Source organism: Pseudopipra pipra, chromosome 2 (assembly GCF_036250125.1).
Source record: "Pseudopipra pipra isolate bDixPip1 chromosome 2, bDixPip1.hap1, whole genome shotgun sequence".
NCBI classification, from domain to species: domain Eukaryota; kingdom Metazoa; phylum Chordata; class Aves; order Passeriformes; family Pipridae; genus Pseudopipra; species Pseudopipra pipra.
In genome coordinates, this window is record NC_087550.1 from 80,471,100 (window position 1) to 80,494,597 (window position 23,498).

Here is a 23,498-nt window from a genome sequence, read left to right on the forward strand (position 1 = left end):
TCAGACAGAAATTATCATGCTAAGGAGCTCAGAAAATAAAATATCAAAATACTAGGAATTCCATCCATGAGAAAATTATTGTTTTAAAGTAAAAAAGAGAAGGAAAACCAAAATATGCTGCAATAAACAAAAGCAATAGGAAAAAAAGTTTAACAGGAAATGGAAGGAAATAGAGTGGAAAGGGAAAAAAATAAGGAGAAAGACTGACAGCACAAAAGAAACAGACGCATATTCATATCTTTTTATATTAATGGATAGACCAACTAGATCAATCTTTTCAGCTCTTAATATAGTGTTGATACATCTATACCAGCAAAATTTCAGGTGGAATTATAGGCCCTCCTGGCAAACACATTAATTTTGCATTCTGTTCTAAACTGTCTTTACTAAAAAATATTGTAAAATTGGACTAGTGAATAAAAAAAAAGAATCACACCAGTTAAAGACAGAAAAAAATACTCTTATGAAAAAAAATTAGCTTAAAAATAATTTTGAAGTAAAACACAATGTTATCTAACAATATTTATCCAAAATACACAATATTGCTATCTGGTATTTGGTTGAGTTTGGAGAAGTTCTATATTTCCTAATACTTATAATATTAATTATAATATTATAATGATACATATATAATAATTATAATATTATAAGTCATTCTACATTTTGGAAAAAGAAGAATAAAAGAGATGGATAGACAGATGGAAAATCAGAAAGACAGGGAAGAAGGGAGAGAAAGGTAAATTAAATAGTAAGAAAAAAAAAAAGATTTGTGAAGCTGACAACAGCAAAAAGAGAAAAGTAGTATGGTCCAGTTTTGCAAAGAATCCAAATTCATAGAGTTCTAAGATTTAAAAAAAACCTCAGAAAAAACCAATAAAACTTTGCAAAATTATTGTAGTCATACACACCTTCTCGCTGAAGCTGAAAATAAGAGAGATGGGCAGAGAGAGACACACACTCGCACTCTAAGATATATTTCTCAGACCTCACCTAGGCAAAGCTTCTATAAAAGGCAATAATAGTCTTGTCTGTATAAGGTCTTAGTATTTAGTCCAGTACAGAAGTGGGCATGAGAGATGGACACACTGAGGGAAGAAAATAAACAAGGAATGGGGTGGGGAGGGAGGGTGTGGGGAGGGACAAAACCACTTGGAAAGCAGGCAGAGAAGTACATATCAAAATAGATTAATCAGCTTTTCTCACTTTAAAAAAACCAAAACAATAAAAGATGATCATGTTATCTGTTGATGAAAAGTGTTATAAATGACAGCCATGCATTAACAGATAAAATAAGACCTTACCAATGTAAAGCAGAAACCTCAAATCCCCTAATTTCTGTAGCCTAATTCCAAGATTTTTGAGGAAACTGAAGGCTTATTTATGTATATGTGTGCATAACAAGAAGATAAAGCTTTTGTATTAAAAGTGCCTAAAATAGAACTCAAGGTCACACAGAAATGTTACTTAAATATGTCATTATAATTAAAATATACAAAATACAAATCAACTGTTTCTAGAGTAAGAATAGGCTTTTTTAATTAACATTTGCAGCTGAAGTTATCAAAGACATATATCCTTATTGAATGAAAATATGTGGCCTTATCATAGGAAAAGTGTATCAAAGTGGTCAGCCACACGGCCTTTCAAGACTGTTTTTGTTTGGAATATTTTTGAAAACTGTCACTGATGCAGCCCCTACAGTGGCAGAAATTTGCTTAAGGTCATTGGAACTCTTTCTGGTATAGGGACTGTAGGATTTTTAGCCCCAATTCAGCAAGGTACTTCAGTGTGTGTTTTAAGCAGAACTTTAATAGTTAAATGTACATTTATTTGCTTTGCTGAATCAGGGTCTATATATCCAGATTTTTCAGGGAAATTTAGTTTCCAGCTCTTTTTTTCTTTGTTATTTATTGGAAGGTAAAAAAAAATTATGTTAAATGTATAATTTTTATTAAAAATATTTTAATATAATTTTGCCATTTTTATAAAATTACCAGAAGACAATCATTGGCCTAAATATCTCACTCGTAAGGTCCATGGGCACTTACACCTTTGTCTTCAGAGGGAACATATTTAGGCCAATGTCCTGTACGAGCCATGCTGGTGGTCATCAAGCTTCAAACAGACAGAACCCTCCTCCTTTGAACAAAACACATTCAGAAACCCTTCAAAGGCATTAACACGGTGTCTGTGCATACACATTCGAGCGATGCGACCTGTGTGTGCGATTAAGACATTCCCCTGGGGCAGTCACTTACTAGAATTACTGCTGTCATCCTTGGTTCCATCGAGACTTCCATCGGGGTGCATTTGCAAGTAGTAGCCTTGCCTGCAATATAACCTGGTCACTATACCCTTGAGCTGGGGATCTGAAAGACAAACATATTTTGTCACTAGCCTCAAAACTTTTTCCAAGAGTTATCCCTACTTCTCTCACTGTAGGAGGAAGTTTGGTGAAGCAGCATTGCTGTCTTAAAAGTAAGTACTACAACAGGATGTGTGCTGATGGAGATGGAGAAAAATCTTACTGCAGAGTGTTATTAGATCAGTTGTGTGTCCTGTTCTCTGCCTCCAACATTCCTCATTACAATTAACACAGGTAAAACAGAGAAAAAAGAACATCCCAAATACCCACAGTCAAAAGCTTAAACCAGATTAAGCCCTGCAAAAAATTTTAGACTTCAGCAACAAGTATAGTTCCTTACAGAAAATAACAAAACATTTGAAAAACTCTACTCGTTTCATACATGTTAGTAACTTACTGTACTGCACATAAGTTTTAAGGAAACTGGAAGAAAAAGGTCTCTTTCCTTTTCTACTGAAAGTGATAGACTAATCTGATATAATTTGTAACAGTATCATCTGAAGAGTTCCCAAAAAATTTTACCAATCTAGAAGCGGATTCAACCCACCTACCCTCTTACACTCCCCAGGGAAAAACACTCATGATCAGGGCAAGATACAACCTTTCTTCAACAGATGGAAAATCCTCAGTAAGCTAAAGCCATGAGAAATTTAGGTAGCTGAACAACGAAGGTAATCTCTTTAATACTCTGCATATATGAAATTTCTAAGAATTGGACAGGGACTGCCAAGTCACAAACTTTTTGATTCATAGCATGGATGTTGCCTTACCAAATTACAAATTGAGCTGTTTCAAAACTGGTTCAGAGAAAGAAGACATCACATCTTAAAAAAAATCAACAGCACTACCTCTGTGTGATATTGGTATTAATATTGTTAAACATTAACTATTAGGCCCAGCTCCAGGTAGCCAGTACATAGACTTGTGAGAACATTAGCATTAAAAGCATCTATGTCATATCATACTTAGTTCCAGAGTAGTGAACTAAATTCATAAAGATTTTGATACAGATATGTAACAAAGAGGTGAACTTCTAAGACAGAAAGTGTCTCCATGCAACCCCGTGGCCAGAATATAAAATCCTCCTTGAATCTGTGTATAATTGCTCTCACAATTAATCAATCTGAGTTACTTATAGTATCCTATGGGGAGGTGAAAATAAACACTAATAAACAAAACTTACTCTAAGTTATATGTTCAGAAGTTTTCCATAGGGGCTCAGTTCTATGAAATTATTCTGAATATGTTTTTATTGAGTATCCAAATTACAAAGTCATATTAAACAATAAACCCATCTAAATTATTAATACATGATTAAACTGTAAATATAATAAAACTGTTGCTATAAATAATAACACTGTAAGACTTCTGAGGCATGCAAATAAATAACATTACCTTTTGATGATTAACCTGTAAGCACATTACAACTTATTCTTTTAAATTTATTGTATCTGCAGATTTTGCTTTCCATGATTTTTTAAATTAGCAAAAGTTTTTCAGTCTTTATATAGGAATAATCAGAAAGAAATATTTTTTAAAAATTTATAAACATGTTAAAGTGTATTATCTTTTAATGTCTCCATCAACTTCATCAGGCAACTTAAAACTATTTTCATAATTTAAAAAGGAGACAAGAGCTCTTTCATATCAATGTATGCTTTCAATGTGTACTTTCAAACTGACAATTTTAAACATGCTTACTTAACACGTATTAAAAAGGGCATTTTTAAAGACTTAATAAAATAATTTTTAAAATGTTATTAAAACTAGATCTTTAAATATTATTTACAGGAAAAGTATCAGCATTTTGAAAAACACTTTCTATACCTATAGAATTATGAATAAATGATTATTTATCAACACTTTCTAGTGCCAAGTTTCATAGGAAGGCAAAGCACAGTCAACTCACTGTCACCAGTTGTTTACATTTATTGCTTCAAGGGAAAAATGTCAAACTTAGAAGTGACTTTCAAAGTCGTTCTTTATACTTATTCTATTAGTTTTTCTAAATTGACAAATCTACTTTCTAACAATCATTTGAGTATGTTTTCATCAAAAGCATTATTTAAAGCTAACCCTGCTTTACCAACCATCCAAAATTATACCCAAATGAAAGTATCTTAGTGAATAGCTATCCACTTCAGCTAGCTTTTCAGGCTATGTGTGATGAGACAGAGTATGAATCCTCCACTTATTTGTTCACTCAAATCCAAACATAGCAAAATAATAACTATTGTTATGTAGCAAGTGAAACTTTCTTCTTACTTTGTTAGTTTCATTTTTTTTTTCTGTGGATTATCAGAATCTTTTTTACCTAAGAACATCTTTTCTGCCTTAAGGCCCCCCCTGTCCTTGGCGAGATTGAAACTTTTATTCCTGACAAGTAATTTAATCATGCATATTTTACTAGTTCTTGATTCTAATCTTTAGTAAACATATATCACAGTGCATCAGATCACAGAATCAAAGTAAATAACAACTAAATGTTTTAGCTCAACAGTGCTCAGAAAACTGGAGGAACTGGAAATTAGACATGGTACTTCTTTGATCTTATCCAAAACGCAACCCAGATTTAGTGATAGAGTTGTGTGAAATGACACATCAATCTCTATGTGAGTCATAATAAGCAATAGTCACAAAGACTACTCCATACAGCTTCAAGGTAAATATCTCCAAGATGAAGCAGACAATCCTGTCAAGCAAGGAATTTATCTCTTCTCCTGGCAGAAAGATAAATTACTCTTTCAGGTCCTTTTTGAGACACCTGAGCAGCAAGCAGAGAAGAGAAATCTGGTAGTCCTTGTATTTCTAAGGTATTTTTTCCACCCATTGCCTCTTAATAACATTACAGGAACAGTCTTAACTTCAGATGTTTTACAAATGAGCTTCTCAAATCCTTCAGGACTACACTTTCTTTTAGTTTATCTTTTTTTTTTTAATACTGTCTGCTAGACAGCAGGAGCGAGCAGCAAAGCCCAGAAAAAAATAGCAGAATTCTGATGCTGCCTGTCCACAAGGGTACTGGGTATGTTACCTTTCTTTAACTCTAACGGCAGTGACACAGACAGAAGAACAGCATTTATTCTTATCCATTAAACCCCACACATGCCTTTATCTTCCCACATGTAAGAGTAAGAGAATGGCGAGAAAATACAACAAAATGATAAACCACAAATGAACAGGATAAGGGTGATTTTATTATAGATATACTGCTGCTAGTTTTCTCCAAGTCCTAGCTGCCACACTGAAGTGTTTTTTGTGAACAATACCATTTCTATATAATTTTAAACACCTTGAATTCAGGGGAAAAGAAACAAAAAAAACCAAACTTCACCATGGATCAACAATCAAAGTTCAACATCTCCTAATGATTTTCATTGGTCTCATTTTGCACCTTGACTTCTGAAGTTGAACAGTTCTGTGTGACATGTCAGTAAAGCCCTACCGTGGAAAAAATTATTCTGACTTGTGGTTATTAGAGGTTGTCATTTAAAATTCAAAGACATACTGAATGGACAAGCAACAGCTTTCTTCCACAGCAATTTGTGTGACAGCAGCCACTTGCAGCCCACTTGTATTGTTTTTTTTCCTTGTCAGTGGTAATGGCAGTATGTGTGATTGCAGTTAGCATGCACACTCTGCCAGTAGCTTTTCTGACGTCTTCAACAAAGGCAAAGTTTAATTAAGATGTCTTCTCTCTCCAACAGTGGCTACAAAAATGGCTTTGGCGTTAACTCAAGGCAGCCTGAGTGCAGCTTTTGCTCTAGAACAATTATGACACTTCATGTTTTGAATTTCGAATATTTTCTGTTCACAAAGAAAATGGTTTTAGCATCTCCTTCCCCACTCTGACATACTGCCAGGACAGTTCTTTTTAGAAATTTTATAGATTTAAAATAATCTAAGGGACAAACTCACTAAATATGAGTGTTAAGACATAGATGAATTTACTAGAAGAACAATGTTGAATATGCCCACTGTATATTAACACCATGAAAAATTAATCCCTTAGTATCCACTGGAGTTTTAATTTTTAGTTTTTACCAGAGGAGGGCTTTTTTAGCCTGTCATTATTTACTCCCTCTTCTGTGTAAAGGTACTAAATAAAAGCCTGTTTGAGATGACAAGCAAATGTTTAATGGTGGGTTAGTCTCATATTAACTTACATTCTTATGGAGAATAAACTTTCCAGTCAGCTGCCAGTCTGTCAAAAAATGAATTGCTCAGTGAGCCAAGTGAAAGTCGGTATTTAGAAGTATATTCTGCTCATTTATAGTCTGCATCAGGATTTTAAAAAAAGTCAACCCCTCAAAATTCTGCAACCCGCAGATTTCTTTTGAAGTTGGGAAGTAAAATACCCACCCAAAGTTGAGTGTCTCATCCACTCCAGACATCTCATTAGTTTGTAAGGCCTGGGACATGTAAAAGGCCCCTTTTCCTGACTTCTCACACAAGAGTACCCCAACAACGGGGGCGGATAAGAAGGAGAGGTAGTGTTGGACTGAGATTCTTGCCATCTTTCTTGCTGAAGCGTCTCTACTTTGGACAATAATTAACTACCCCCCCTAGGCAGGATTAGACCCCTTCCACTATACCACAGTTCAAGACAATCTCAAGACCCATCACCGCACAGAAAGCTATTGTTGCTTCAGTTTAGTGTCTGGATACTTTTTAAAACTTTAAACATGTCTCTGTACTGCTTAGTATTTTAGAAACATATTCCACCAAGCAATTCAGCTCCAGAAGCACGGACCAGATCCCATGTAAATGACACTTCCTTTTTTTAAAATTCTCATTTCAGCTATCTCAGTTCCTGCTGTAATGCTTTTCCCAGCTTCCAAAAGTAATTTTCTTCTCAAGCGTACTGTTTATGTTTAATTGCAACAGTACTCAAACAGGTACAGTCAGTACAGATGATTGCATTACACTACTTTTGCCTTCTTTTTGGCAAGTCTTGAGACATCATTCCAACATGTTAAAGTGCAGGGTCTTCTGATACACGTGTTACACCATCACAAAGGCAAGCTTCCTGAAGAAAGTACATAGTCAATGAAAATGCAGAACTTTGTACTTCATTTAAAGGTGATAAAGCCCTAAATAGGCATCTAAACCAATAATGTTCCTTTGTTACTAGTGTCTTCAGCTGTTTCTGAATCTTTCAGCATTCAAAAGCTTTATACACTCCTAATTTCTTTATTAGACTGTCCTATAATCAGGTGTCTCAATGTTTCCAAGTTTCTGATTGTGTTGTTTTTACTTTCATTCTTAATAGAGAAGGATAAAATCTAGATATTTATATCCTAAAGCTCTCTGATTTTAAAAGTAATGTTTTCAATATCTCATAGCATACATCAGAAAACTAAAATTTAATTAAAAACTTTAAAGAAAAATATTTTTAAAAGAAAGTTTTGCTTTATTCAGGGCAGAGGGGAAAAGGACATAATGTGAATTCAGAAAAGCAATAGCTTCCATTATCCCCTGTTCCCATAAGTAATAATAGTACTTGTTCTGAAACATGGTGGCTTTCTCTTTGCTCACTTATTTTTCTGTTCTCATGATGATTACAAGGCACTCAACTTTGGTGTTTATTTTTAACTCTACTTTTTATCCATTTATTCCTCACATCACAAGCTCATCTCCCGCAGAACCTCACTTTGAGAGCACATTTAAGAGACAGAGAGTCCTCCTACGTTCCTGCGCTGTCATTGTCATTGGTATTTCCACAGCATTTATGAAATATCCTGGTAAACTATGAAAGTGGGTTGGAGTTCTGCAAAATGGTTGCTTTTCTTGAAAGTACAGCATCACACCCTTTGTGCTGGCATCCTTGGCTTTGTATTGCAAATGTTTTTATGTTAACTGAAAAATGTGCTCCCTTCCGTTTGTGGGCAGTGACATTTTTTCTCTAGGTCTCGCAGTACATTTCAAACTACATTAGATTTGTTTCTTGCTGCATGGTTTTATTTGAACAAATTTGATTGTCAGTAGAATTACAGCAACTTGGCTTCTAGCTGGGATAATTTATATCTGTTCAGATTTACAAGATAATTTGATTTAATAGACTTGTCTACAGCATAATCATTAATAGCCTCCTTTACCGGGCATATTATTTTTGAAGGGTATTTGTTGGAAAGAGAAGAAGTTTAGGTTGTTCAGAATAAACATTGTTTCAAAGTCACAATTTTACACAGTTATGGTAGTTCAATTTTAGTACATTCATTTAACTGTCTGCATTTCTCTTTCTACTGGACTATACTGTACACTCTAATGGTTCTGATCTTTCAACACAGGGATTTCTTGGAAGATTTCTGGCTAAATACTGCTTTCCACTGTTGACCCGTGTTTCTTCTAATATGCTAAAATTCAATGATCTCCAGTTTTTCAACATCTAAAATAGCTTATGTTGTACACAGGAATATTGAGAAGAAGGTAGTGTCTGCTCCCAAGCTTACTTAGATAGCACCAGTTAGAGTTCAATATATTTGACTATCATCTAACAAGTATCACCTTCCACAGATGAAAACAAAATCCATTTTTGCACCTATATTCTCTTTCTCAGTTTACTCAAAATGCTAAAAATTCTATTGTCTAAATTCCATGCTAGAGAAGTCTTGTTATTACAATTTTTACTTGTTCTTTTTACTTTTCATAAGCCTAAAAAATACCCTTTCTTACTGAACCTTATTGACTTGGACAAAATAATTTTCTAGTATTTTGTTTAGGACCCCTTCCTATACCTGAACATCTTAGTTCTACAAGGGGTATTCTTGATTCTGAATTCTGACACTAAAATATTGACATTATACAAAAATTGCTTAATGTTTACCTTAAAAAAAAAAAAGGCATCAAACAATAGATTCCAGAATTAAGTAATTTCTGTGTCATCATTTTTGCAATAATCTCTCCTTTGTTAGCTTTCCATAAAAAGGCTTTGTTAAAGACCAAACATAATTTTAGTCACACTCAAAAAATACCAAGGCACCACTACATGACAGATTGTATTACCATTTAACTTACATATATATTTGAGTAATGCATTACCCTTTGAATGAGTAAATAAATGGGTTTTAAGAATGAGATTTCTCTGAAGATATCACTGAACACTGAAAGCACAATAGGATGGGCATACATGACCTTTGCAAATGTAACTGAATATATTTCTCATAACACCCAACTTATCAAAGAATTAATTTGATACTCCCTTTCCTAGATAATTTCTATTTCTGGAACTCAATGTTTAAACATTATATTTATTTTTTATAAATTTCATTATTTATCTCCTTGCATACTGCATCACAAAACAATGAAGTATCTGAAGTCAGCTTCTATTTTTTTCACCAACTGATTAGAACTAAATCCTAAAGCACTTAAACCATCTATTCTAAAATATTTAAAGCCATCATGGTAATGGTCAATGGACAGAGGACAAAAAGATAATCTGCAAAGCTAAGTATTGAGTCCTAAAACACACCTTTTTTTCTATTGTTACATTTGGGAATCTTCCATAATACCAAGTAGCAGGAGCCCTTAATTTGTTATTAACTTCATTTAATTCTTGTCAGAATATATAAAAGTCTACAAAATGAAGGAGTATATTCCCTCTGCTTAGATATGCAAACCCATTCCTTCTGAAATACGCTTTTCAAGAACATGGCGTATTAAATTTACTTCTACTTTCTTGCCAAAATACTGAAAGAAGCCATTCACATTACTTTCAAGAAATTTTAAGTTACTGAGTAGTCTCAAAAGGGAGGCAAACAGAAATTGCACTGACAATGAACCGGTACAAGGGAGATTTATTCCAGTTAGGAAGTGATAATTAGGAAATGTAGTATATAGAATCACAGAATCACATAGTTTGGAAAGACCTTTAAGATGATTAAGTCCAACCATTAACCCAGCACTGCCAAGTCCACCACTTCCTTAGCAACACATCTACACCTCTTTAAATACCTGCAGGGATGGTGACCACCACCTCCTTGGGCAGCCAGTTTCAGTGCTTGACAACCCTTACCATGAAGAAATTTTTCCTAATATCTAATTTAAGCCGTCCATGGCACAACCTGAGGCCATTTCCTCTTAACCTGTCACTTATTGCCTGTGAGAAGAGACCAATACCCACCTGTCTTCCATCTCCTTCCATGCAGTTGTAGAGAGCATTAGGTCTCCCCTGAGCTTTCTTTTCTCCAGGCTAAACTCCCCCGCTCCCTCAGCTGCTCTCCATAAGATTTGTTCTCATGTGGTATGTCAGAGACACATTTCAGAGCAAAGACTCAGTTGTCTTTGATACTGAACAACATATAAAGCTTTCCTTGTTTCAGATGCAGTAGATTCCAAATATCTCCTAATGTTGCAGTCTCATTTCTTACTGCCACCACCATAAACATATACATTACTACATTTTATAAAATTGCAAAAAATTACAAACTGTCATTTTTACATGACAGTTTCTTGAGTTGAGTAAATTGAACTGAGATTTGTGCAGGTTTAAACACATAAATCAGAAAGTCAAAAGAAACAGGAATTGTTCTTTTTCATCAGTGCTAACCATTTAGTGCAGTGTAAACTCCTGATTAATAATACGATAAAACCATCAAGTTGTAACAAAAGATAAATAAACCTGTTTCATATTAAAAAAAAATAAAATCACACAAAAGGAAATAAAGACATTGATAAAATAATTAAATTTCAATTTAGTGATCAGTGATGTAGAAAAAAAAGGGATTTCCTTTTTTTTGTTATATCTGACAGGAAAACATCTACTATGAAAAATTTGGATCAATAAACTCATTTCCAACCTTTAAAAAAATAGAAAAGTAAAAATTTTCCTTAGTTGAAAATTATGTATTTTTATATATTATTATTTAATCCTTATGGTTTAAGATAAATCTTTATTGTCAAACCATGTCATTCACCAACACTGCCTGAACATATTTGTTTACAAAGACAAGAAATCGCAGAAAATGAGATCTGTTAAGTGCAAACTACATCTCAGATCTCTTCAAGAACAAGCAAGATTACTGGAGATACATGACTCTAAAGGAAAATTGATTGAGAAATTGATAATCCCACTGTGAAAGGGAAATAAATATAGTTCCATATTTATTTATTAGTTAGCAACATTATTGTTTTTGTATAAAACGAGATTGCAGAAGTTCCATTAGACAAGCTTAAGTTTATGCTGCTAGTATGAGTACTTTATATAATTAGAAAAATACTTCATTTTGTAGGAAAGCATGAATGCACTGTCATTAATTCATATGGAAGATAAAAAAAATTTCTATATAATATATAAATACATATATTAAATATATATTAAATACATAAATATATATTAAATACATAATATCATTATACATACAGTATCATTAATATTTTTTAACATTTTAAACAACATTACATTCCTCTTTCACAAAGGGTAGCTATTTTCACTTTAATCTTCAAAACCACTTACAGCAAAAGAAGTGAAAGGAAGGCAGTATCACCAAAAATTATGATTGAGGATCTACAGCTTTTTATTTATTTATTTATTTATTTTAAAAATAGATACCCAAGAAATGTCATGAGTTATGTGAAACATATTAGTAGGAACTACTTGAACCAGCAAGTAGCCACTCATGCTAAATATTAAGTTGTTCTTTCCTCTTTACAGTGTAACTAAGTGTTATCTGGGAGTGCTTTTTAACCAGGGAAGAAATAGCAGACCTTTTCCTATGCTTGTGCTTGTACATTTTATTTGCGAGAATACAATGAGATGGAGAGATAGAAAGAGAAGTAATGCATGGCTGCTTTGGTTTACTGAGATCCCATTTTCCCCAAATTCTCCCTGTGAGGAAGATGAGTTCTGTTCAGCCTACAGACTGCAAGGCTTTATAATGTCATATTAAACACAGTTCAGAAATCTTAAGAGCAGCAGCTTGGAAAACTGATTTTCAAATAGTGAGACAAGAAACTAATCCCCTGAGTTGAAAAACACAGTCTGAACCATTTCTGATTCAGAATAAGAGAGCAATTTCTTCTACCTTTGGTATAACAAAGCTGTATCTTACAGAAGTTCCTCTCTGCTTATTTTTCAACTTGGGCCACACTCTCAAAGGTTTTTTGTCTTCACCCCACCTCTGCTATCCAAGAAAACTTGTAGTACACAGAAAGAAAACAAACTCTTATGAAGTTACATGACCTCAGGATCTGGGCTTTAAGGACATCAGTAGAATTTGACACTGATACAGAACAATCACAGGAAACTGTGACAGGCAGTCACTCAACTAAAACCATTTGACAGACTTCAGCACAAACAATCTTGCTTCTCTGGAACTGTTCTTGCTTCAAGACTGACTCTAGCAAGAAAAAAATGGTTATAAGTGGCAGACTCCTTTCATGGCAACTAATACTCCAAGAAGGAAAAAACCCCAAAAACAACAATAAAAAAAAACAAACCACAAAAAAGCCCAAACAAAATTGAACCATTTATCCCACTTAGATTATTCCAATTGTCTTAGAAAAACCTATTTGGTCCAGATATTTAGCTATAAACCAGAAACTAAGCAGAACTATACTCATAGCATCTATGAGAAAATGAGCAAAATCAGTTTGGGTTAACTTGATTATTCACTAATAAAGAATAAGTAAATCTTCCAGTTCTGAGTCTTTTGATGATATAGTGAAGACAGTCAGTAGCCTCTCACTGCCACTATTAACTAAACCTACTCTCCACCTCCAAAATAATGAAAGTATTCCAAAAAGTCTTACAAGACTGAAAATGTCTGCCAGGTTTTGGAGGATCTCAAAGTTGGTTTGTGCTTTGATGGTGACCTGACCCAAAACATCTCAAAAACACCAAGGCAGCTTTCAATCTCTAAATCTAAATTTTATTAGAACACAGACCAGAACAAATAGCTTTTAAATATATAACCTGAAAGTCAAATAAAATAGAAAAAAATAAGATCTTTATAAGGAATCTCCCATACTATCTAGTATATTTATGCAGTGACTTCATGATCTGTTTTTTTCATCCTGCTTTGTCTGAAGTCCAGCTTTCTCAGCATGGAGAACTGGCTATACATCTACCACCATGTACTTTTTTAACCTGTTCAGGTTACAGGCTTTTCTTCCCCTGTTTCTCACGTCTTTCATTCCGTACCTGCTGTACTCTCATTCCAGTATTGTTTCCCAGTCATGCATCTCCAACAATGCTCAGCATTCAAGAGGACATAAGAAGACAGACCTCTTCCCTGTTGCCCAATCATATCTTCACTTTAATAACAAAACATATTTTAAGCTTAAATAAAACAAATAGGCCATCAGTCACATACGTCCTTCATTACAAATTTATAGAAACACTTAGATTGTCTTCAGGCTAACAGAACTTAGCAGAAGATGAAAACTCCACCTTGTAGCTACCAGAAATACAGTGTAGTCTGTAATTTCTGGTTGTTTACACAGAGGCATATGAGCACATAGAGCCAAAGCCACCATCAACTTCATCAGCCATCCAGCCATCACACGCATTTTGCAGAGCAGTGAGTCAGACTGAAGAACCATGGCAGTTCCAAATGAGCATTTTCTCTCAAGATATGTAATACAAAACTGACAAAAAACCATCACCAAAACAAAACATATTCCTGAAGGCTGCTGAGCCACAACATTTCCACAGTGACAGCTCCTCCCTTCACTGCTTGGCTAAAAGAGTTAACAGCCTCATCATTCCTTGTCAAGTCTGGTATCATCTCTTAATTTATTAAAGATGCCCCCAATTATTTGTGTGAAGGTACTAAATGAGGCAAATTCCAGACCTGCCATTGGTATCTTCCAGTAATATAACACGTGCCATTCTTCTAACCAGGTATGGATCTTTTCCCCTAAGCTAATGATCTTTAACTCCTTTGAGAAGGAGTGGGGAGAAACAGGGAGCTCATTCTGAAGGGCAGTCCAAAAATGCCCTGAATTAACTGCACCCAAGACAGCTTACTTATCCACCCAAAACATCTGACCCAAACATCTATGTGCTCTTCAGGTCTGTTCCCACTCTAGAGACACTGATGCTCTTAACTCTTTGGATAAGTCTTTCCACCCTAGGACTCAACTCCAGACCTTGTCAGGCTATTCTGGTTGGACTGGAATTCTGGCCAGACCCAGACAGCTACTTATTCTCTTATGCTGTGTTAAGCGACCTACCTATACTACAAAAATGCAACCATATGGGCACAACTAAATTTAAACTACCTTGCTTAGCATCCTCAACTATCAGCTGCTGATTTTTCTCACACCAGGATTTCCATTCCCCCCTTCAATTTGAAACTTGTCCTGAAAACCACTTTACAGAACATAAAAGTTCAACTAGCATGTTTTAAACAGAAATCAAAAGCAATTTCATTCTCCAGATCTATTTGCTTGTACTGCAGCAGTAACTTCTGAGACCCAGTGTAGACTGAGGTGCTACCATGTGATCCAGCACTCAAAAGAGGCAACAGGTATGCTCCTAAAAAACAAATTACAACGCTTTCTCAATATTAATATTAAACCCTCTCTAAATCTCTTACATTTACCTCACATTTATTATACCGACAACTTAGATGTTATTAGAAGCTGAAAGATTACAGAGATTGAAAACCAGGAAATTTATGCTTGAGATTTCCACAGCAACTTCTGCCTGTGCCTGGCGACACTGCAGCGACAGCACTGCTATCAGCCAAGAGCACAGAGCAGTTGCAAGAACTGATACAAATTTCACTTTGTAATCATGTCCTAACAACATCCTTCAACTGAATGTTTCAGGTTTCTTTAGCCTAATACTGCAGGTGAAATACTGTGTGCCTTAGTATCATAGCACATCTCCAGTGCAGATTTGCATACACTTCAAAAGCAACATAGCATAGCTGAAACACCTAATGCTTGTACTTTTTATCAGGACATAAATTGAAGCTTCTCCGGCCCCTATGTGCAGTTGGGACAAAGAAATAAACAAACAACAAGGACACTTCTAATTTAGATAGCTATTAGAAAATAATCTACTTCCTTTTCAACAAAGCTCACAATGTAGCAGAAGTCCTGTGTGTTTTTCAGAGGCCTTTGATAAAGTTCTCTGTTTCTACACCCTACAACAGAAGACTCCGACATAAATCTTGCTCAGATTTGACACAAAATCTAAACTCCCTTGTCTACACACAGAGAGGATTGGCCTTGATTATGCTTTATTAGATTCTTCACTAAAATCTGTGGCAGCAGCCTCATGAAGTGGGTGACACTTGACATTTCTAAGAAATTATTTTTATCTACATGCCATGTGGGTTCACCTGAGAAGGAAGAGGAGGAAAAGGGGAAAGAGAAGGTAAAAGCTCACATCATCCCAGCTAATGCACTGCCACAACTGTGTGCTGCCACAAACCCCACCCACCATATTTTTCACTGTGTATTTTTGGAAAAAAAACAGGAATCTGCTGCTTTACAATCAAAGTGTCGCTTCAGCTGTTTCTCGGGAACCTCACAAGACAGCAAAGCAAGTGCAAGACATTACACCAAGCAATGGTCAGCAACAACTTTGCTTTCAGTATAAGGCCTGAAGATGATGGGCCCACCTCTTCTTAAGGTTGTCAACAGCCCTTGACACTCTATTGCAAAGCAACACAGGGGTTTTCAGCAAGGGCTTCCTTGTTGCAACCGTAAGTAAAGAAGTAGTGGCATCCCACCCTAGAATCACAGAATCATAGAATGGTTTGGGTTGGAAGGGACCTTAAAGATCATCTCATTCAAAGCCCCCTGCCATGGACAGGGACACCTTCTACTAGACCAGGTTGCTCAAAGCCCCATCCAATCTGGCCTTGAACACTTCCAGGGATGGGCCATCCACAGCTTCTCTGGGCAGCCTGTTTCCACCTGATAGTGCTTCACCACCCTCACATTAAAGAACCATACCTCTAACCTAATTTTCCCCTCTTCCAGTTTTTGACCTTACTGAGAAGGACTGACACATAGCTCAGAAACTATTTATGCTGTATGACTTGAAGTTTCTAAGATGAGCACCCTGACTTGTGCTCTGAAAGGTCATAAATTACTCAGGGCACCCGATGCTGAAGACCATAGTCTGAAGGACTTGGATCTGAATCTCTATAGCATCAGCAACTGCCTGGAAGTAGGATGGCTGACCTTTGTTTTTAGAACAAAGATAAACATAATTTTTTTGTAGTTTACCAAAAGAAAAGGAAACCTTGAGAAGAAAAGCAAAACTTAATGGATTAAAAGCTTTTCCATTCTACTCTAATAGGCCAAATTGAGCAATGGCAGTTGAAAAAACACCTGGTCACACCCAAATAAACAAAATTATCAAAGACTCAATGTTTAGATCCTGACATATGAAAATACTTAATTTAGTCAAAGAGTAAATATTTAATATTTAATGTCAAATACAAATGCAATTTTATAATTTTAAAATTAAACTGATTGACAAATTGAAATAAAGACCTGCTTCAAAACTGGGAATAAAATTTCAAAATTCTGAAATGTCTATCTGAAAAGGCTTACTTCAGACTGCTTCCAGGTTCACACCTTTCTATTACAAGGAGCAACATGGTTAAATTAACATGTCTGTGAAGTCTCTTTTGTTGCTTTGAGTTCTACATTTAGAATCAAGAATTTTGCAAAGAAAAGTACCTTTAAACATAGTCTTGTCCTACCAAATAACCTATCTAAAGCAGAGGCACATAAATCCTTTCTACCTGAGCTAATGGAATCGACTCCGAGGCTTCTGGTTCCAGCCTGGTTCTGATGTGTGTGAAAGGACCCAAAATCTAAAGAACTTGTCATAGAGATATGCCCTATTTGGAAACACAGAGACACCAAGAAAGTAGAGTATTACTATCAGATTCAAATTCTCATAAGAGCAGAATATATACCCTCTCATTGGGAAAGTGTCATGCATTGAGAGAGGACAAGTGTCTTCCATTTAATTTCTCTGGTTGCATTCTGAAATCTCCAGATGTTCAGCTCTAATGCAAAGCAAACCAAAGCTAGTTTTTAATTTCTGCCCAAAACAAGTTGCCTCTGTATTTCTACTTTTCATTTTTTAATTTTAGAACATGGTTAGTTTTGAATATTTTGAAAGACACGCTTTAAAATCTATACAGTTATTCATTGAAGTTATTGTTTAAGTTCAAAGCAAAGACAAGGTGCTTCCATCATATTTTGGTTAAAAAACCTGTAGTATCTACAAAATATTTTACGTGTCCTATTGATTACAACACTCTGTAGACTCTAGTGAATATGTTTCACTCTAGCAGCGTGAAGAAGGTGGAATGGCCCTATGGGCAAAGCACAGAGGTCTCAATCAGGAGAGAAATGTGGATCAGTCTCCACTTTGAAGTGGACTAGGTTGGTCCAGAGCACTGGGGCATTGTTTCTGGAGGAGCATAAGCATATTGTAAAGTCATAGTAAAAAGATCCTGCTGCCCAAAGATTTCCAGACTGAACATAAACACAAGAGATCAGAATTACCCTCACTTTAGGCAGAGTAGTAGAAGCACTACGAGGATGGATGGTTTGTCCAAAGCAGCAGTAAAAAAGTGGTTTGCTGCATCCTTATCCTGGATGTAGATGCCCCTGCTAGGCTATACAAAAGGACTTAATATGACTGAAAAAGACACAATTAATAACTGGATAGAAGAAATTGCTATTTTCTAGCATGTCAGAGGCCCTGAGTTATACATTAATTGAGTATATTTGTTTCTGTAAGACAGTATTAATCCCACTGCTGGGGCAAATGGAAGGATTTTAATAGAGGAATTTTAAGTGGGTGAAGTGAAGGGAAAAAGGTTTGCCACTGTTAATAAAATAAAAAATGTCAGTGCAAATAGACATCACTTATTAGAAGCTTCCTATCTGTGTAGCAGAATGTCATCTACTGATGAATGCAACTGGAAGGGGGGAAAAAAAAGAAACCCTTGTCGACAGTTTCCAAACAATTCCAAATAAAATAATCTGCTTTTAAAATCACATTTTGGTCAATTCATGTTAACTACTGGATATGTATTATTCAGAATAAATAATTTGTTAGTGGAATTTACCTCCTTTGAAAAGTCACAAAGAATTTTAACGACAGTGTTTCTAAACTGGAATTAGCTCTAAGACTTTTTTTAAAGTTCTGAGACATTTCATTGAATCATAGAATGGCTTGGGTTAGAAAGGACCTGAAAGATCATCTAGTTTTAACCTCCCCTGCCATGGGCAGGGACATCTTCCACTAGACCAAGTTGCTCAAAGCCCCATCCAACCTGGCCTTGAACACTTCTAGGAATGGGGCATCCACAACTTGTCTGGGCAACCTCAATTTAAAGCTGAATATCTGCATAGCAAGACTTTTCATTCAGTCAGGTAAATCTCATCCTAAGGGTCTAGAGTATCTTCATGGGACACCTATTCATTCATTGGAAAATGTACTTTGTTTTTACTGAAACTTCAGCGGAATCAAAATATCTCAGAAAAGCAGTTTGATTCAATGGTAAATGATCACAACAAACAATCAATGATGTAACAGATGATTACAATGAAACTTCTCTGAGAAATGTTGTGAGTCATATGAACCCAGCCAAAATCAAAATCCTTTGAAATGCCATCCTGAAGGCAGAACTTCTTAAAAACTGGACTTAACAGGAAATTATTTCCTACTAGGGACAACAAGAAAATGTGCTCAGTAACTCTGTTTCTCTCCAAAGAACTTAAAATGACTACCTTAAAAGTCAGAAGTCTACAGAAACACATGGTAATAGTTAAAACTTCCCACAGCTGAAGGGGAACAGACCTCTGCCTTTGTGACACTCACCCGCAGCATTCCAGAATATAAATTACTTCCCTGTCCTACTTGATATCTGTCTTTTTCAGTCTCTTGAAGAAACAAATCTGAAATCCTTCAACAGCAAAAAGCATATTGCATAAAGATCTACCTCCCAATCAAAGTGTACAGGTAACAATAGTGTACAGGTGGCACGAGTATTAAACTTGTCAACTGGTGTCTAAAATTAGCATGTGGATGTGGGAAAATGGATAAAGCCAACCTCAAAAGGATAAAGTTTATATCTTCGTTTAACAGAAAAATGCTTCTAAGACATTGAAGTGATTCTTTTTTGCTTTGATGATCTGCCTAGCAAATATTCAAAACCAGATGATGAAACACAGATTTCACTGTGCTCTGGAGTAAACAACTTTTCACCTCATCAACCAAGAATGAACATCCGGCTCTGTAACTGTCCTACAACTACCATCACTCCACACCACCAAACCCTCTCTGATAATGTCCTGGAATTGGTAATAAACATCTGTCACCTCCTATCTGACTACAATAATGTATTTTGAAAAAGCTTTCTAGACAAAATTAAGCAGAAAATATTGTTCCCATTGTGAAATACTTTTTCAGGATAAAGCCCAGAACAAAGGTTTCTTAAAGAAAAATTTAAAAGAAAGGAAAAACATTACCAGGGTTACCCACACAGGAATAACTAGCAGCCTGGCAAACAATGCAGAATCAGGTTAAAGGCTTTTTGTCTGTATCAAAGCAAGTAGGAACTCAAGACTTGAAAGGTCCACATGGTAGGAAAGTGCTTGACCCACAGAACTGCTTGTTATACCTTTGAGGAGAAATTTTAACAAAAATATCCTGTTTTGATGGAAGTTTGGCATTTGGCCAATCCTGACAGACCAGGAAAACTGTTTTGGGCAAAATCAAAATATCTACTAGATATTACAAAATCAAGAATCTCTACTAGAAGGTCAGGGAAAAAAAAGTAATTCATCTGCCTAGGAAGAAGGATCACATGTGACAATTTCACTTTACTTGCTCACCATAAAATATTTGGTTAATTCTTTTCTCCTTTCCCAGATGATGATATACAGTCCTAAAGAACTGCTTCACTTTTTTTTTAAAAAAAGCAGACAAAACAATTATAGTTACAAGCATAAAACCCAAAGAATAATGCAAGCGAACATAGCACAACAGAAGATCGCTTGAACAAGTCACAAAATAAATTATGCAGATCTCTTATTCTTTAAGGAAGAGTTTCATTAATGCTACAACAGCAACAGACAATCTCAAAATTAGTGCACACACACACATGCACCTTCCACCCTCTCTAGCACAGGTGACTTACCACTGTCATCACTACTTTGTTGTTATGTGAAAGCACAAACCCTCTCAAAGCTTATGTTCAACTGCTAAAATTAAAGCCTAGATAAATGAAGCTAATTTCTTAAATCATACTGCTAACTCAGTTTGCTAAACCAGGTACCCTACTTATCTCTACTGCCTTAGAATGACGATCGGAACCTTCTAACCTTCTTGATGTTAAATGTAATACATTGATGTGCTTCCATGTCTGAAGTCTGGAAAGTTTGCTTACATGTGATAGCGCAACTCCTCTATGAACGTAAGCTAGAAGACCAATGCCATGTACCAAAACCTGTCTGGATGCCAAATGTGACTCATTTTAGTAGGCATCCAGTAAAACTTATGCTAACAGAATGATTTTGGTTATATTTTAAATTAATTCAGATTCTTTATGAGACAAATATTAGTTTGATCCTTATTTGGGGGGGGGTGTGATCTTTTATTTTTTTATTTTTTTAAAGTTCCCATTCAAATGAAACCTTCCAACATTCATTACCAATAGGCCACAGCAATTTAACAAATTCACAGTTGTATCTTTCCTTATACTCAAAGTGGACAGGAAATGAAGGCAGATGTATTTTTGATTCATATATCTTCTATGGGGCTACTTTGCATGGGCTTATTGTCTGGTCAGTCTTGCTTACTAGTTCCAGTGGAGAACTCAAAATGAGGAACAAGTTCTTCAGTTTCATGTACTAAAATGAAAAACTCAGTCTTGAGAGATTTATATAACTTCTGCACATACAGAAATGATCGAAATGGAATCAAAATCTCTATTTTTGTTTATCAAAATCGGTACAAAAATTGGTTGTGGTCATCAGCAGGTTCCAAACTTGCAGTCCCAGAACTAACTGGTTATGTTTTATTTTACCTTTACAGAATTGAAACTAATTCCAACTATCTGCCTCTTTTAGTATTAGAAAGCTTTAAGGAAAATAAACTCAGTGAAATACAGGGACAATACAGGGATAGGCCTGAAGTTCACCCATAGTACAGCATGACTTTGCTCTAAACTCTGCTCTACTGATTGAAATTACATAATTGCTGTCGGGTAGTTGGTTGTCACAAACCAACTGTTACTCCGCTTGGCTGTGTTTTAATGCATGAAACTGAAGGATCTTGGCAGATATGAGGCATTACAGAATCAATGACAAAAAAGTTAAAAACTGAATAATTCATGTAACAGTACTCTTTGAATAAATCTGGTGTACCCACCACAGTTTTTTAGATGGAACAAGATATGTGTAACTCATTTGTTTGAGTTTCCCCCCAGTCAATCCCCCTCCTTGGGTAATCAGGTGTCTTACCAATATGGTAAGTCAGGATGTGTCTGTCAGAACAGGCTTTGGCTGGAAATGCTGTCCTGAAAAAATAGAAAATACAGCATGCTTCACAGTGAAAAACTGCACAAACCTAAATGTCGTTTGTTTTCCCAGATGACAGTACAGTCATTTTCTGCACAGCTTTGTTTAATAAGTTGTTGGTATTACTACTAGTCTGATTTTCAAGCTGAAGCTTTTAAGGAGCCAGAGCAGTTTTCAATGCATTGCTATGTCCTTCTGTTAAGAGCTGGTTAGGGAGCAGACTAAAAACCACAACTGCTGTCTCTGTTTTTGGGTTTTGAGCAATCTCAAGGTGCAGGCCTAAGCCAACATGCCTTCCATGGTCTAAGCTTTATAACAGCACAGATAAGGATAACTATGTCCTTGTCTACATTAGAGAGTCATATTCTTGTCCTGAAGAGTCCCAGTGCTCAGCAGTCACATACTACATGTGTTATGTATCTACAGCTGCATCCTGTTGCTAGGATAGTCAAAAGAATTTCTTCCCTTCTACTGTTTTTTTCTAATTTAATTTGCAGACACATAGTTACCCAAGTGGCATATAAGCACTATGATATCTGTTTCACTGCTCCCATTGGAGCAAGAGGTGAGATTCAGTGCTGTTTGATCTTACTGTAATGACTGAGCAACAGCTTCATGGCTGGCCTTATTTCAGCCTTATATTCACAATGAAGAGGGATGGCAACATTAATCCCTGTGATTCTGAATGGCAGGACTGCACAACTGCACGTTGGGATTGTTGGAAAACAATCCTGTTTCCTTTGAAAAGCATTTCTGCTGAAGTTTATGGGCAAAGGTGGTGGCAAAGGGTTTCCAGAGCTACAGAAAATCATATTTCTCCTTCCCCCGTTGAAATGCAAATAGGAAAATGTCTATCTTGCACCAAAATCTGAATGACCTCAATTATAAAAATCTATTCAGTTTCCTCATTTTCCCCTTAAATGGGAGATTAGATAGAAGTATATAGACAGATGAACTAACATTATTCAGAATTAGTTCACTGATGAACTGCCTCACAATTGTTTTTAAAACATTGATACAGTGCCTTCCTACAAAGAGTGAAGAATAACTGTAACTAGCCACACACTCAAAATTTAGAAAATCCAATGCATCCAGTGTACAGAAAGACCAAAGTCCAATTCATCATGAAAATATTCTCAACAAGGAATACAATAATAATAACACTGGTATTTCAACAGGTGTCAACTAAAGACACTTTTTTTTCCATGACAGTAGAGAGTAGAGTCCAAAATTGTTCATGTTAACTACCAAAAAAACAACAAAAAAAAGAAAGATAAAAGCCTTCTCAGGGGTAAAAATTCAACCTGATAACCAAATGGACGGAGAGTCAGGACTCACCGAGCTGTCAACATATTAAAGCCACTGTGTGAGACATTGCTGATACTATGGCAGAAGTGAAGAAACATTTTTTCGCCTCCTACATAGCTATGACATATCCCTAAAAAAAACTCAGTATGCCACAATCTATTGGACTCAGGATGTGAGTTGTGCCATTAGTCCTCTGGTATCACATCTGAACGGCTCCAGAAAAAAAACAGCAAACACTCAAATTGTTCCTATGTAATTGCACACATCTATCTGGAAATAAATTGGAAAAAAACACCATTATATATATAAACTA

At 35.6% G+C, this 23,498-nt stretch overlaps 1 protein-coding gene across 5 annotated transcripts in view; it reads right to left on the reverse strand.

Moving 5' to 3' along the window:
• The window catches only part of FGF14 (fibroblast growth factor 14), a 401,680-nt gene that overhangs the window by 91,658 nt on the left and 286,524 nt on the right, over positions 1-23,498 (reverse strand). For 3 of the 5 annotated variants that reach the window (XM_064646100.1, XM_064646106.1, XM_064646101.1), the window contains one exon: positions 2,259-2,369. The exons of the other annotated variants lie outside the window; for them this stretch is intronic. In XM_064646100.1, the coding sequence (XP_064502170.1) occupies positions 2,259-2,369 (111 nt within the window). The remainder of the gene's footprint in view (positions 1-2,258; positions 2,370-23,498) is intronic. 5 annotated transcript variants of the gene reach the window in all.